This window comes from Oncorhynchus masou, chromosome 27 (assembly GCF_036934945.1).
Source record: "Oncorhynchus masou masou isolate Uvic2021 chromosome 27, UVic_Omas_1.1, whole genome shotgun sequence".
NCBI classification, from domain to species: Eukaryota; Metazoa; Chordata; class Actinopteri; order Salmoniformes; family Salmonidae; genus Oncorhynchus; species Oncorhynchus masou.
Window position 1 is genome coordinate 61,999,510 of NC_088238.1, and position 17,209 is coordinate 62,016,718.

Consider the following 17,209-nt stretch of genomic DNA (forward strand, 5'->3'; position numbering starts at 1 on the left):
ATAATGAAAGAAACGCCACCCACACACGATATGGCCTCCAGATATTAGTTATATGATACATATTGTTCTCTTTATTCAACCAGCATAATTACCCTAAACCCTTCACCCACACACTATTTAATGCCCCTAAACCCCTCACCCACACACTATTTAATGCCCCTAAACCCTTCACCCACACACTATTTAATGCCCCTAAACCCTTCACCCACACACTATTTAATGCCCCTAAACCCATCACCCACACACTATTTAATGTCCCTAAACCCTTCACCCACACACCCCTAAACCCTTCACCCACACACTATTTAATGCCCCTAAACCCTTCACACACTATTTAATGCCCCTAAAACCCTATTTTCACCCTTCACACACTATTTAATGCCCCTAAACCCTTCACCCACACACTATTTAATGCCCCTAAACCCTTCACCCACACACTATTTAATGTCCCTAAACCCTTCACCCACACACTATTTAATGCCCCTAAACCCTTCACCCACACACTATTTAATGCCCCTAAACCCCTTCACCCACACACTATTTAATGTCCCTAAACCCTTCACCCACACACTATTTAATGCCCTAAACCCTTCACCCACACACTATTTAATGCCCCTAAACCCTTCACCCACACACTATTTAATGCCCCTAAACCCTTCACCCACACACTATTTAATGCCCCTAAACCCTTCACCCACACACTATTTAATGCCCTAAACCCTTCACCCACCCTAATGTCCTAAACCCTTCACCCACCTATTTAATGCCCCTAAACCCTTCACACACCCCTTCACCTTCACCCACACACTATTTAATGTCCCTAAACCCTTCACCCCCCTATTTAAACCCTTCACCCACACACTATTTAATGCCCCTAAACCCTTCACCCACACACTATTTAATGCCCCTAAACCCTTCACCCACACACTATTTAATGCCCCTAAACCCTTCACCCACACACTATTTAATGCCCCTAAACCCTTCACCCACCACTATTTAATGTCCCTAAACCCTTCACCCACACACTATTTAATGCCCCTAAACCCTTCACCCACACACTATTTAATGTCCCTAAACCCTTCACCCACACACTATTTAATGCCCCTAAACCCTTCACCCACACACTATTTAATGCCCCTAAACCCTTCACCCACACACTATTTAATGTCCCTAAACCCTTCACCCACACACTATTTAATGTCCCTAAACCCCTTCACCCACACACTATTTAATGCCCCTAAACCCTTCACCCACACACTATTTAATGTCCCTAAACCCTTCACCCACACACTATTTAATGCCCCTAAACCCTTCACCCACACACTATTTAATGCCCCTAAACCCTTCACCCACACACTATTTAATGCCCCTAAACCCTTCACCCACACACTATTTAATGCCCCTAAACCCTTCACCCACACACTATTTAATGCCCCTAAACCCTTCACCCACACACTATTTAATGCCCCTAAACCCTTCACCTTCACCCACACTATTTAATGCCCCTAAACCCTTCACCCACACACTATTTAATGTCCCTAAACCCTTCACCCACACACTATTTAATGTCCCTAAACCCTTCACCCACACTATTTAATGTCCCTAACCCCTTCCCACACACTAAACCCTTCACCCACACACTATTTAATGCCCCTAAAACACACTCCCTAACCCCTTCACCCACACACTATTTAATGCCCCTAAACCCTTCACCCACACACTATTTAATGCCCCTAAACCCTTCACCCACACACTATTTAATGCCCCTAAACCCCTCACCCACACACTATTTAATGCCCCTAAACCCCTCACCCACACACTATTTAATGCCCCTAAACCCCTCACCCACACACTATTTAATGCCCCTAAACCCTTCACCCACACACTATTTAATGTCCCTAACCCCTTCACCCACACCCTTCACCCACACACTATTTAATGTCCCTAAACCCTTCACCCACACTATTTAATGTCCCTAAACCCTTCACCCACACACTATTTAATGTCCCTAAACCCTTCACCCACCACTATTTAATGTCCCTAAACCCTTCACCCACACACTATTTAATGCCCCTAAACCCTTCACCCACACACTATTTAATGCCCCTAAACCCTTCACCCACACACTATTTAATGCCCCTAAACCCCTTCACCCACACACTATTTAATGCCCCTAAACCCTTCACCCACACACTATTTAATGCCCCTAAACCCTTCACCCACACACTATTTAATGCCCCTAAACCCTGCCCCTAAACCTTCACCCACACACTATTTAATGCCCCTAAACCCTTCACCCACACACTATTTAATGCCCCTAACCCACCCTTCACCCACACACTATTTAATGCCCCTAAACCCTTCACCCACACACTATTTAATGCACCCTAAACCCTTCACCCACACACTATTTAATGTCCCTAAACCCTTCACCCACACACTATTTAATGTCCCTAAACCCTTCACCCACACACTATTTAATGTCCCTAACCCCTTCCCCACACTATTTAATGCCCCTAAACCCTTCACCCACACACTATTTAATGTCCCTAAACACTATTTAATGTCCTATTTAACCCCTTCACCCACACACTATTTAATGTCCCTAAACCCTTCACCCACACACTATTTAATGCCCCTAAACCCTTCACCCACACACTATTTAATGTCCCTAACCCCTTCACCCACACACTATTTAATGTCCCTAAACCCTTCACCCACACACTATTTAATGCCCCTAAACCCTTCACCCACACACTATTTAATGCCCCTAAACCCTTCACCCACACACTATTTAATGTCCCTAAACCCTTCACCCACACACTATTTAATGTCCCTAAACCCTTCACCCCCTATTTAACCCTTCACCCACACACTATTTAATGCCCCTAAAAACCACTATTTAATTCTAAACCCTTCACACACTATTTAATGTCCCTAAACCACTATTTAATGCCCCACCCTTCACACACTATTTAATGCCCCTAACCCCCCTTCACCCACACACTATTTAATCCCTAAACCCTTCACCCACACACTATTTAATGTCCCTAAACCCTTCACCCACACACTATTTAATGCCCCTAAACCCTTCACCCACACACTATTTAATGTCCCTAAACCCCTTCACCCACACACTATTTAATGCCCCACACACTATTAAACCCTTCACCCACACACTATTTAATGCCCCTCCCTTAACACTATTTAATGTCCCTAACCTTCCTTCACCCACACACTATTTAATGTCCCTAAACCCTTCACCCACACACTATTTAATGCCCCTAAACCCTTCACCCACACACTATTTAATGTCCCTAACCCCTTCACCCACACACTATTTAATGCCCCTAAACCCCTTCACCCACACACTATTTAATGTCCCTAAACCCTTCACCCACACACTATTTAATGTCCCTACCCCTATTTTCACCCACACACTATTTAATGTCCCTAAACCCTTCACCCACACACTATTTAATGCCCCTATTTAAACCCTTCACCCACACACTATTTAATGTCCCTAACCCACCCTTCACCCACACACTATTTAATGCCCCTAAACCCTTCACCCACACACTATTTAATGTCCCTAAACCCTTCACCCACACACTATTTAATGCCCCTAAACCCTTCACCCACACACTATTTAATGCCCCTAAACCCTTCACCCACACACTATTTAATGCCCCTAAACCCTTCACCCACACACTATTTAATGTCCCTAAACCCTTGTCCCTAAACCCTTCACCCACACACTATTTAATGTCCCTAAACCCTTCACCCACACACTATTTAATTTCCCTAAATGCCCCCCCTTCACCCACACACTATTTAATGTCCCTAATGCCCCCCCCTTCACCCACACACTATTTAATGTCCCTAACCCCCCTTCAACCACACACTATTTAATGCCCTAAACCCTTCACCCCTATTTAACCCTAAACCCTTCACCCACCACTATTTAATCTAAACCACACACACTATTTAATGCCCTAAACCCTTCACCCACACACTATTTAATGCCCCTAAACCCCTTCACCCACACACTATTTAATGTCCCTAAACCCTTCACCCACACACTATTTAATGCCCCTAAACCCTTCACCCACACACTATTTAATGCCCCTAACCCCCCCTTCACCCACACACTATTTAATGCCCCTAAACCCTTCACCCACACACTATTTAATGCCCCTAAACCCTTCACCCACACACTATTTAATGTCCCTAAACCCTTCACCCACACACTATTTAATGTCCCTAAACCCTTCACCCACACACTATTTAATGCCCCTTAAACCCTTCACCCACACACTATTTAATGTCCCTAAACCCTTCACCCACACACTATTTAATGCCCCTAAACCCTTCACCCACACACTATTTAATGCCCCTAAACCCTTCACCCACACACTATTTAATGTCCCTAAACCCTTCACCCACACACTATTTAATGTCCCTAAACCCTTCACCCACACACTATTTAATGTCCCTAAACCCTTCACCCACACACTATTTAATGTCCCTAAACCCTTCACCCACACACTATTTAATGCCCCTAAACCCTTCACCCACACACTATTTAATGCACCCTATTTAACCCTTCACCCACACACTATTTAATGCCCCTAAACCCTTCACCCACACACTATTTAATGTCCCTAAACCCTTCACCCACACACTATTTAATGTCCCTAAACCCTTCACCCACACACTATTTAATGCCCCTATTTAAACCCTTCACCCACACACTATTTAATGTCCCTAATGCCCCCCTTCACCCACACACTATTTAATGCCCCTAAACCCTTCACCACACACACTATTTAATGTCCCTAAACCCTTCACCCACACACTATTTAATGTCCCTAAACCCTTCACCCACACACTATTTAATGTCCCTAAACCCTTCACCCACACACTATTTAATGTCCCTAAACCCTTCACCCACACACTATTTAATGCCCCTAAACCCTTCACCCACACACTATTTAATGCCCCTAAACCCTTCACCCACACACTATTTAATGCCCCTAAACCCTTCACCCACACACTATTTAATGCCCCTAAACCCTTCACCCACACACTATTTAATGTCCCTAAACCCTTCACCCACACACTATTTAATGTCCCTCCCTTAACACTATTTAATGTCCCTAAACCCTTCACCCACACACTATTTAATGCCCCTAAACCCTTCACCCACACACCCCTTCACCCACACACTATTTAATGCCCCTAAACCCTTCACCCACACACTATTTAATGCCCCTAAACCCTTCACCCACACACTATTTAATGCCCCTAAACCCTTCACCCACACACTATTTAATGCCCCTAAACCCTTCACCCACACACTATTTAATGTCCCTAACCCCCTTCACCCACACACTATTTAATGCCCCTAAACCCTTCACCCACACACTATTTAATGCCCCTAAACCCTTCACACCACACACTATTTAATGCCCCTACTATTTAATGCCCCTAACCCTTCACCCACACACTATTTAATGCCCCTAAACCCTTCACCCACACACTATTTAATGCCCTTAAACCCTTCACCCACACACTATTTAATGTCCCTAAACCCTTCACCCACACACTATTTAATCACCCCTTTAATGCCCCTAAAACACCTTCACCCACACACTATTTAATGCCACACACTATTTAAAACCCCTTCACCCACACACTATTTAATGCCCCTAAACCCTTCACCCACACACTATTTAATGCCCACTATTTAAACCCTTCACCCACACACTATTTAATGCCCCTAAACCCTTCACCCACACACTATTTAATGCCCCTAACCCCTTCACCCACACACTATTTAATGCCCCTAAACCCTTCACCCACACACTATTTAATGCCCCTAAACCCTTCACCCACACACTATTTAATCCCTAAACCCTTCACCCACACACTATTTAATGCCCCTAACCCCCCTTCACCCACACACTATTTAATGCCCCTAAACCCTTCACCCACACACTATTTAATGCCCCTAACCCACCCTTCAAACCCTTCACACACTATTTAATGCCCCTAACCCCCCTTCACCAACACACTATTTAATGCCCACCCCTTAACCCCTTCACCCACACACTATTTAATGCCCCACTATTTAATGCCCCTAAACCCTTCACACACTATTTAATGCCCCTAAAACCCTGCCCCTAAACCCACACACTATTTAATGCCCCTATTTAATGCCCCTAACCCTTCACCTATTTAACACACTATTTAATGCCCCTAAACCCTTCACCCACACACTATTTAATGCCCCTAACCCCCCTTCACCTTCACACACTATTTAATGCCCCTATTTAATGCCCCCCTTCACCCACACACTATTTAATGCCCCTAAACCCTTCACCCACACACTATTTAATGCCCCTATTTAATGCCCCCCCCTTCACCCACACACTATTTAATGCCCCTAAACCCTTCACCTTCACACACTATTTAATGCCCCTATTTAACCCCCCTTCACCCAACACACTATTTAATGCCCCTAAACCCTTCACCTTCACACACTATTTAATGCCCCTAAACCCTTCACCAACACAATATTTAATGCCCCTAAACCCTTCACCAACACAATATTTAATGCCCCTAAACCCTTCACCCACACACTATTTAATGCCCCTAAACCCTTCACCCACACACTATTTAATGCCCCTAAACCCTTCACCCACACACTATTTAATGCCCCTAAACCCTTCACCCACACACTATTAAATGTCCCTAAACCCTTCACCCACACACTATTTAATGCCCCTAAACCCTTCACCCACACACTATTTAATGCCCCTAACCCCCCCCTTCACCAACACACTATTTAATGCCCCTAACCCCCCCTTCACCAACACACTATTTAATGCCCCTAACCCCTTCACCAACACACTATTTAATGCCCCTAAACCCCACACTTCTAAACCCTTCACACACTATTTAATGCCCCTAAACCCTTCACCCACACACTATTTAATGCCCCTAACCTAAACCCTTCACCCCCCTTCACCAACACACTATTTAATGACCCTATTTAATGTCCCCCCTTCACCAACACACTATTTAATGCCCCTAACCCCCATTCACCAACACACTATTTAATGCCCCTAACCCCCACCCACACACCTTCACCTATTTATGCCCCACACTATTTAATGCCCCTAAACCCTTCACCAACACACTATTTAATGCCCCTAAACCCTTCACCAACACACTATTTAATGCCCCTAACCCCCCTTCACCCACACACTATTTAATGCACCCTAAACCCTTCACCCACACACTATTTAATGCCCCTAAACCCTTCACCAACACACTATTTAATGTCCCCCCTAAACCCTTCACCAACACACTATTTAATGCCCCTAAACCCACCCTTCACCAACACAATATTTAATGCCCCTAAACCCTTCACCAACACAATATTTAATGCCCCTAAACCCTTCACCAACACAATATTTAATGCCCCTAAATGTCCCCCTTCACCAACACAATATTTAATGCCCCTAAACCCGTCCGCACCACGGATATAACACACATCGACTGCGGGTTATTTGAGTCAACCAGCATATCACAGACACACACACAGTCGCTCTGATCTAACAGAAACACAGTCGCTCTGGTCTAACAGAAACACAGTCGCTCTGATCTAACAGAAACACAGTCGCTCTGGTCTAACAGACACACACAGTTGCTCTGATCTAACAGAAACACAGTCGCTCTGATCTAATAGAAACACAGTCGCTCTTCACCCACACACTATTTAATGCCCCTAACCTTGCCCCGAACCCTTCAACACACTAACAGACACACACAGTCGCTCTGATCTAACACACACAGTCGCTCTGATCTAACACACACAGTCGCTCTGATCTAACAGAAACACAGTCGCTCTGATCTAACAGAAACACAGTCGCTCTGATCTAACAGACACACACAGTCGCTCTGATCTAACAGAAACACAGTCGCTCTGATCTAACAAACACACACAGTCGCTCTGATCTAACACACACAGTCGCTCTGATCTAACAGACACACAGTCGCTCTGATCTAACAGAACACACAGTCGCTCTGATCTAACAGAAACACAGTCGCTCTGATCTAACAGACACACAGTCGCTCTGATCTAACAGAACACACAGTCACTCTGATCTAACAGAAACACAGTCGCTCTGATCTAACAGAAACACACAGTCGCTCTGATCTAACACACACAGTCGCTCTGATCTAACAGAAACACAGTCGCTCTGATCTAACAGAAACACAGTCGCTCTGATCTAACAAACACGCTCTGATCTGTACCTGTGTTGTCAGAAACACGTGCTCGGGTCTAACAGGGCTGGTTCTGATCTAACAGAAATACCTGTACCTGTGTTGTCAGCGTGATCTACCAGAAACACAGTCGCTCTGATCTAACAGAAACACGGGTCTGGGCTGGTTCTGATCTAACAGATACCTGTACCTGTGTTGTCAGCGTGCTCTGATCTGGGCTGGTTCTGATCTAACAGATACCTGTACCTGTGTTGTCAGCGTGCCGGGTCTGGGCTGGTTCTGATCTAACAGATACCTGTACCTGTGTTGTCAGCGTGCCGGGTCTGGGCTGGTTCTGATCTAACAGATACCTGTACCTGTGTTGTCAGCGTGCCGGGTCTGGGCTGGTTCTGTTCTAACAGATACCTGTACCTGTGTTGTCAGTGTACACGGGTCTGGGCTGGTTCTGATCTAACAGAAACACAGATACCTGTACCTGTGTTGTCAGCGTGCCGGGTCTGGGCTGGTTCTGATCTGACAGATACCTGTACCTGTGTTGTCAGTGTACACGGGTCTGATCTGAAACACAGTTCTGATCTAACAGATACCTGTACCTGTGTTGTCAGCGTGATCCAGGGTCTGGGCTGGTTCTGATCTGACAGATACCTGTACCTGTGTTCTGGGCTGGTTCTGGAGACTTCTTGGGCTGCACTTCCTCCATCTCATGATCACTTCCAGTCTCATCCAGGGTCACACATAGTCTGACAGGACAGAGATGAAAATATGTCATGTGCCTGTCTCATACAATGTAGAAGAGGTCATACGTCTTGTAGTGATTAACAGAAACTATGTTGATGATGCAAATCATTTTTGCTGGTCTGTGGTGTGTAATGAGGATCTAACAGAAACACAGACGCTGATCTGGTCTGTGGTGTGTAATGAGTCGGATCTACCAGAAACACAGTCGCTGCTGGTCTGTGGTGTGTAATGAGGATCTAACAACACAGACGCTGCTGGTCTGTGGTGTGTAATGAGGAGCAACCAGACACTGCTGGTCTGTGGTGTGTAATGAGGAGAAAACCAGACGCTGCTGGTCTGTGGTGAGTAATGAGGAACAACCAGACGCTGCTGGTCTGTGGTGTGTAATGAGGAGCAACCAGACGCTGCTGGTCTGTGGTGTGTAATGAGGAGACAACCAGACGTTGCTGGTCTGTGGTGTGTAATGAGGAGCAACCAGGCGCTGCTGGTCTGTGGTGTGTAATGCTGGGAGCAACCAGACGCTGCTGGTCTGTGGTGTAACAGTAACCTGTGTTGAGGAGCAACCAGACGCTGCTGGTCTGTGGTGTGTTCTGATCTAACAACCAGTACCTGTGTTGCTGGTCTGTGGTGATCTAACAGATAGCTGTACCTGTGTTGAGCAACCAGACGCTGCTGGTCTGTACCTGTGTGTAATGAGGTCTGGGCAACCAGACGCTGCTGGTCTGTGGTGATCTAACAGATACCTGTACCTGTGTTGAGCAACCAGGCTGGTTCTGATCTAACAGTCTGTACCTGTGTTGTAAGCGTGCCGGGTCTGGGCTGGGAGCTAACAGATAGCAGACGCTGCTGGTCTGTGGTGTGTAATGAGGAGTTCAACCAGATACCGCTGTCTGGTCTGCTGGTGTAACAGATACCTGTACCTGTGTTGTCAGTGACCGGGTCTGGGCTGGTTCTGATCTAACAGATAGCTGTACCTGGTCTGTGGTGGGTGTAATGAGGACCAACCAGACGCTGCTGGTCTGTGGTGTTGTATCTCATGATCAGGAGTCTCATCCAGGGTCACATAGTCTGACAGGACAGAGATGAAAATATGTCATGTGCCTGTCTCATACAATGTAGAAGAGGTCATACCAGTGATTCCTATGTTGATGATGCAAATCATTTTTGCTGGTCTGTGGTGTGTAATGAGGAGCAACCAGACGCTGCTGGTCTGTGGTGTGTAATGAGGAGCAACCAGACGCTGCTGGTCTGTGGTGTGTAATGAGGAGCAACCAGACGCTGCTGGTCTGTGGTGAGTAATGAGGAGCAACCAGACGCTGCTGGTCTGTGGTGTGTAATGAGGAGCAACCAGACGCTGCTGGTCTGTGGTGTGTAATGAGGAGCAACCAGACGCTGCTGGTCTGTGGTGTGTAATGAGGAGCAACCAGACGCTGCTGGTCTGTGGTGTGTAATGAGGAGCAACCAGACGCTGCTGGTCTGTGGTGTGTAATGAGGAGCAACCAGACGCTGCTGGTCTGTGGTGTGTAATGAGGAGCAACCAGACGCTGCTGGTCTGTGGTGTGTAATGAGGAGCAACCAGACGCTGCTGGTCTGTGGTGTGTAATGAGGAGCAACCAGATGCTGCTGGTCTGTGGTGTGTAATGAGGAGCAACCAGACGCTGCTGGTCTGTGGTGTGTAATGAGGAGCAACCAGACGCTGCTGGTCTGTGGTGTGTAATGAGGAGCAACCAGACGCTGCTGGTCTGTGGTGTGTAATGAGGAGCAACCAGACGCTGCTGGTCTGTGGTGTGTAATGAGGAGCAACCAGACGCTGCTGGTCTGTGGTGTGTAATGACCAGACGCTGCCCTGGACACATTAATGAAACTACTTTTCCCAGTAACTAATAAACACCCATTAAGAAAATGGCTGTAAAAACATTTATCCTTGTGAACTGATGAGGAATTTAAAAAGGGTTTGGTTGAGAGGGATGAGGCAAAGAGATGGCAAATAAGTCTGGCTGCACAACCGATTGGCAAACGAACTGCAAGTTGACAAATCACGAGACTAAACTGAATAAAAACAAGAAGAAACTACACTATGAAACGAAGATAAATGACAAAGAATGATAGTAAAAAACACTTTAGGAAAATAAGCAAATTCTGCTCCTTCTTTCAATGAATCAAATGGCTCATTCATTTCAAAACCGACTTGCCAACTACTTCAATGATTTTTCAGTTGCAAGATTAGCACATTTCGGGAAGACATGCCACAGAAAACAAACGCTGACACTACACATCCAAGTATATCTGACCAAATTATGAAAGACAAGAATGATCATTTTTTAATTCTGTACAGTGAGTGTGGAAGAGGTGAAAAAATGATTGTTGTCTATCAACCACTGTGATTATTATTGTTTGACCCTGCAGGTCATCTATGAACGTTCGAACATCTTGGTCATGTTCTGTTATAATCTCCACCCGACAAAGCCAGAAGAGGACGGGCCACCCCTCGGAGCCTGGTTCCTCTCTAGGTTTCTTCCTAGGTTCCTGCCTTTCTAGGGAGTTTATCCCCCTCGGAGCCTGGTTCCTCTCTAGGTTTCTTCCTAGATTCCTGCCTTTCTAGGGAGTTTCTCCAAGCCACTGTGCTTCTACACCTGCATTGCTTGCTGATAGCAGTTTGAGGCTGGGTTTCTGTACAGTAAAGCCAGAGTGTCTATGTATGCGTGTGACTCACGTCAGCTACCACAGTGACTGAAAAGACTGCAACACTTAACAAAGAGCTCTGCAGTTAGTTTCAGAGTGGGTGGCAAGGAATAAGTTAGTAGAATGGGTTGAAAGGAATAAGTTAGCCTAAAATATTTCTACAACTAAAAGCATTATATTTGGAACAAATCATCCACTAAACCCTAAACCTCAACTAAATCTTGTAATGAATAATGTGGAAATTGAACAAGTTAAGGTGACAAAACTTCTTGGAGTAACACTAGAATGTAAACTGTCATGGTCAAAACATATTGATAAGATGGGGAGAAGTCTGTCCATGATAAAGTGCTGCTCTGCCTTCTTAACTTCACTATCAACAAGGCAGGTCCTACAGGCCCTAGTTTCTACCTTCTTAACAACACTATCAACAAGGCAGGTCCTACAGGCGCTAGTTTCTACCTTCTTAACAACACAATCAACAAGGCAGGTCCTACAGGCCCTAGTTTCTACCTTCTTAACAACACAATCAACAAGGCAGGTCCTACAGGCCCTAGTTTCTACCTTCTTAACAACACAATCAACAAGGCAGGTCCTACAGGCCCTAGTTTCTACCTTCTTAACAACACAATCAACAAGGCAGGTCCTACAGGCCCTAGTTTCTACCTTCTTAACAACACAATCAATAAGGCAGGTCCTACAGGCCCTAGTTTCTACCTTCTTAACAACACAATCAACAAGGCAGGTCCTACAGGCCCTAGTTTCTACCTTCTTAACAACACAATCAACAAGGCAGGTCCTACAGGCCCTAGTTTCTACCTTCTTAACAACACTATCAACAAGGCAGGTCCTACAGGCCCTAGTTTCTACCTTCTTAACAACACAATCAACAAGGCAGGTCCTACAGGCCCTAGTTTCTACCTTCTTAACAACACAATCAACAAGGCAGGTCCTACAGGCCCTAGTTTCTACCTTCTTAACAACACTATCAACAAGGCAGGTCCTACAGGCCCTAGTTTCTACCTTCTTAACAACACTATCAACAAGGCAGGTCCTACAGGCCCTAGTTTCTACCTTCTTAACAACACAATCAACAAGGCAGGTCCTACAGGCCCTAGTTTCTACCTTCTTAACAACACTATCAACAAGGCAGGTCCTACAGGCCATAGTTTCTACCTTCTTAACAACACTATCAACAAGGCAGGTCCTACAGGCCCTAGTTTCTACCTTCTTAACAACACTATCAACAAGGCAGGTCCTACAGGCCCTAGTTTCTACCTTCTTAACAACACAATCAACAAGGCAGGTCCTACAGGCCCTAGTTTCTACCTTCTTAACAACACAATCAACAAGGCAGTTCCTACAGGCCCTGATTTCTACCTTCTTAACAACACTATCAACAAGGCAGGTCCTACAGGCCCTAGTTTCTACCTTCTTAACAACACTATCAACAAGGCAGGTCCTACAGGCCCTAGCTTCTAGCTTCTTAACAACACTATCAACAAGGCAGGTCCTACAGGCCCTAGTTTCTACCTTCTTAACAACACTATCAACAAGGCAGGTCCTACAGGCCCTAGTTTCTACCTTCTTAACAACACTATCAACAAGGCAGGTCCTACAGGCCCTAGTTTCTACCTTCTTAACAACACTATCAACAAGGCAGGTCCTACAGGCCCTAGTTTCTACCTTCTTAACAACACTATCAACAAGGCAGGTCCTACAGGCCCTAGTTTCTACCTTCTTAACAACACTATCAACAAGGCAGGTCCTACAGGCCCTAGTTTCTACCTTCTTAACAACACAATCAACAAGGCAGGTCCTACAGGCCCTAGTTTCTACCTTCTTAACAACACAATCAACAAGGCAGTTCCTACAGGCCCTGATTTCTACCTTCTTAACAACACTATCAACAAGGCAGGTCCTACAGGCCCTAGTTTCTACCTTCTTAACAACACTATCAACAAGGCAGGTCCTACAGGCCCTAGCTTCTAGCTTCTTAACAACACTATCAACAAGGCAGGTCCTACAGGCCCTAGTTTCTACCTTCTTAACAACACTATCAACAAGGCAGGTCCTACAGGCCCTAGTTTCTACCTTCTTAACAACACTATCAACAAGGCAGGTCCTACAGGCCCTAGTTTCTACCTTCTTAACAACACTATCAACAAGGCAGGTCCTACAGGCCTAGTTTCTACCTTCTTAACAACACTATCAACAAGGCAGGTCCTACAGGCCCTAGTTTCTACCTTCTTAACAACACAATCAACAAGGCAGGTCCTACAGGCCCTAGTTTCTACCTTCTTAACAACACAATCAACAAGGCAGGTCCTACAGGCCCTAGTTTCTACCTTCTTAACAACACTATCAACAAGGCAGGTCCTACAGGCCCTAGTTTCTACCTTCTTAACAACACTATCAACAAGGCAGGTCCTACAGGCCCTAGTTTCTACCTTCTTAACAACACAATCAACAAGGCAGGTCCTACAGGCCCTAGTTTCTACCTTCTTAACAACACAATCAACAAGGCAGTTCCTACAGGCCCTGATTTCTACCTTCTTAACAACACAATCAACAAGGCAGGTCCTACAGGCCCTAGTTTCTTTCTTAACAACACTATCAACAAGGCAGGTCCTACAGGCCCTAGCTTCTAGCTTCTTAACAACACTATCAACAAGGCAGGTCCTACAGGCCCTAGTTTCTACCTTCTTAACAACACAATCAACAAGGCAGTTCCTACAGGCCCTGATTTCTACCTTCTTAACAACACTATCAACAAGGCAGGTCCTACAGGCCCTAGTTTCTACCTTCTTAACAACACTATCAACAAGGCAGGTCCTACAGGCCCTAGTTTCTACCTTCTTAACAACACTATCAACAAGGCAGGTCCTACAGGCTCTAGTTTTGTCACACCTTGACTACTGTTCAGTCGTGTGGTCAGGTGCCACAAAGAGGGACTTAAGAAAATTGCAATTGGCTCAGAACATGGCAGCACGGCTGGGCCTTGGATGTACACAGAGCGCAAAGATGAATAATATGCACGTCCAACTCTCCTGGCTCAAAGTAGAGGAGAGATAGATTTCATCCCTAGTTGTATTTGTGAGTTGTATTGACATGTTGAAAACACTGAGCTGTCTGTTTAAACAACTAGCACTTAGACACCCATGACTACCCCACAAGACATGCCACCAAAGGTCTCTTCACAGTCCCCAAGTCCAGAACAGACAATGGGAGGCGCACAGTACCACATAGAGCCACGACAACATGGAACTCTATTCCACAGTACTACATAGAGCCACGACTACATGGAACTCTATTCCACAGTACCACATAGAGCCATGACAACATGGAGCTCTATTCCACAGTACTACATAGAGCCATGACTACATGGAACTCTATTCCACAGTACTACATAGAGCCACGACTACATGGAACTCTATTCCACAGTACTACATAGAGCCATGACAACATGGAACTCTATTCCACAGTACTACATAGAAACAAGACTACATGGAACTCTATTCCACAGTACTACATAGAGCCACGACTACATGGAACTCTATTCCACAGTACTACATAGAGCCACGACTACATGGAACTCTATTCCACAGTACTACATAGAGCCACGACTACATGGAACTCTATTCCACAGTACTACATAGAGCCACGACTACATGGAACTCTATTCCACAGTACTACATAGAGCCACGACTACATGGAACTCTATTCCACAGTACTACATAGAGCCACGACTACATGGAACTCTATTCCACAGTACTACATAGACACGACTACATGGAACTCTATTCCACAGTCCTACATAGAGCCACGACTACATGGAACTCTATTCCACAGTACTACATAGAGCCACGACTACATGGAACTCTATTCCACAGTACTACATAGAGCCATGACTACATGGAACTCTATTCCACAGTACTACATAGAGCCATGACTACATGGAACTCTATTCCACAGTACTACATAGAGCCATGACTACATGGAACTCTATTCCACAGTACTACATAGAGCCATGACTACATGGAACTCTATTCCACAGTAATACATAGAGCCATGACTACATGGAACTCTATTCCACAGTAATACATAGAGCCATGACTACATGGAACTCTATTCCACAGTACTACATAGAGCCATGACTACATGGAACTCTATTCCACAGTACTACATAGAGCCATGACTACATGGAACTCTATTCCACAGTACCACATAGAGCCATGACTACATGGAACTCTGTTCCACAGTACTACATAGAGCCATGACTACATGGAACTCTATTCCACAGTACCACATAGAGCCATGACTACATGGAACTCTGTTCCACAGTCCTACATAGAGCCATGACTACATGGAACTCTATTCCACAGCACTACATAGAGCCATGACTACATGGAACTCTATTCCACAGTACTACATAGAGCCACGACTACATGGAACTCTATTCCACAGTTCTACATAGAGCCATGACTACATGGAACTCTATTCCACAGTACTACATAGAGCCACGACTACATGGAACTCTATTCCACAGTACTACATAGAGCCATGACTACATGGAACTCTATTCCACAGTCCTACATAGAGCCATGACTACATGGAGCTCTATTCCACAGTACTACATAGAGCCACGACTACATGGAACTCTATTCCACAGTACTACATAGAGCCACGACTACATGGAACTATATTCCACATCAGGTAACTGATGCAAACAGTAGAATCAGATTTGAAAAAATAAACATAAAAAATACACACCTTAGGGAACAGGGGGACTGTGAAGCAACACAGACACACACACAATAATCCATGTTATGTGTTGTAGATATGTGGTAGTGGAGTACGGGCCTGAGGTCACACACTGTGTTGTGAGTTCTTTAATGAAGGTATTGTAATGTTTTTAAAATTTTACAACTTGCTGGGCCGCAGGAAGGCAGCAGCTAATTGGGATCCATAATAAATACAAATGCACATGCGTGAGAGAGAGTGAGTTTGTGAGAGAAATCAAGATACAAGCAAAGACAAAAAGCAGTAGATGTTTCCTGACCTCTGTGTTGAAGGAGTCTCCTGATTCGCCCTCCTGCCTGAATGGGTGTGGCTCTGGGCTAGACCCTCCCCTCCTTCCTCGCCAACGATCTCATCCAGAGTGACCAATTCATGAAGGTCTGCCTCATTTATTCCACTCTCCTGATCCCTCGCACCCTCCTCTCCTCTCATCCCCATCTCCTCCGATCTCATCCAGAGTCACCAACCATTCCGTATCCACACTGAACCTCCCCTTCTCCCTCTTCCATTCCTGCTCCTTCTCTCTGCTCCTCACCCGCTTTGTACCTCTCCTTCTCCCATTTCTCTCTCGCCGTTTCTCCTTCGCCAGTTTCTGTTTCTTCATTAGCTCTTCCTCTTCGGCAGTCGTCAGGGTAACTCTCCTCTTCCTCACTCACCTCATCTAAGGTGACACGGTTAGTCTTTTGTGGGTACTCGC

General features: G+C 45.3%; 1 protein-coding gene across 2 annotated transcripts in view; it reads right to left on the reverse strand.

Annotated features, from left to right (window-relative positions):
• The window catches only part of LOC135516492 (matrin-3-like), a 12,765-nt gene extending 3,737 nt beyond the window's left edge, over window positions 1-9,028 (reverse strand). The window contains exon 1 of one of the 2 annotated variants that reach the window (XR_010451937.1): window positions 8,947-9,028. Coding sequence is in view for 1 of the 2 variants with exons in the window: in XM_064940835.1 (XP_064796907.1) it covers window positions 8,941-8,995 (55 nt within the window). In the remaining variant the exon portion in view is untranslated. Of the gene's footprint in view, window positions 1-8,940 lie in introns of both variants that reach the window. The other variant, XM_064940835.1, reaches the window with a different exon arrangement.
• Between the last annotated feature and the right edge of the window lie 8,181 nt (window positions 9,029-17,209).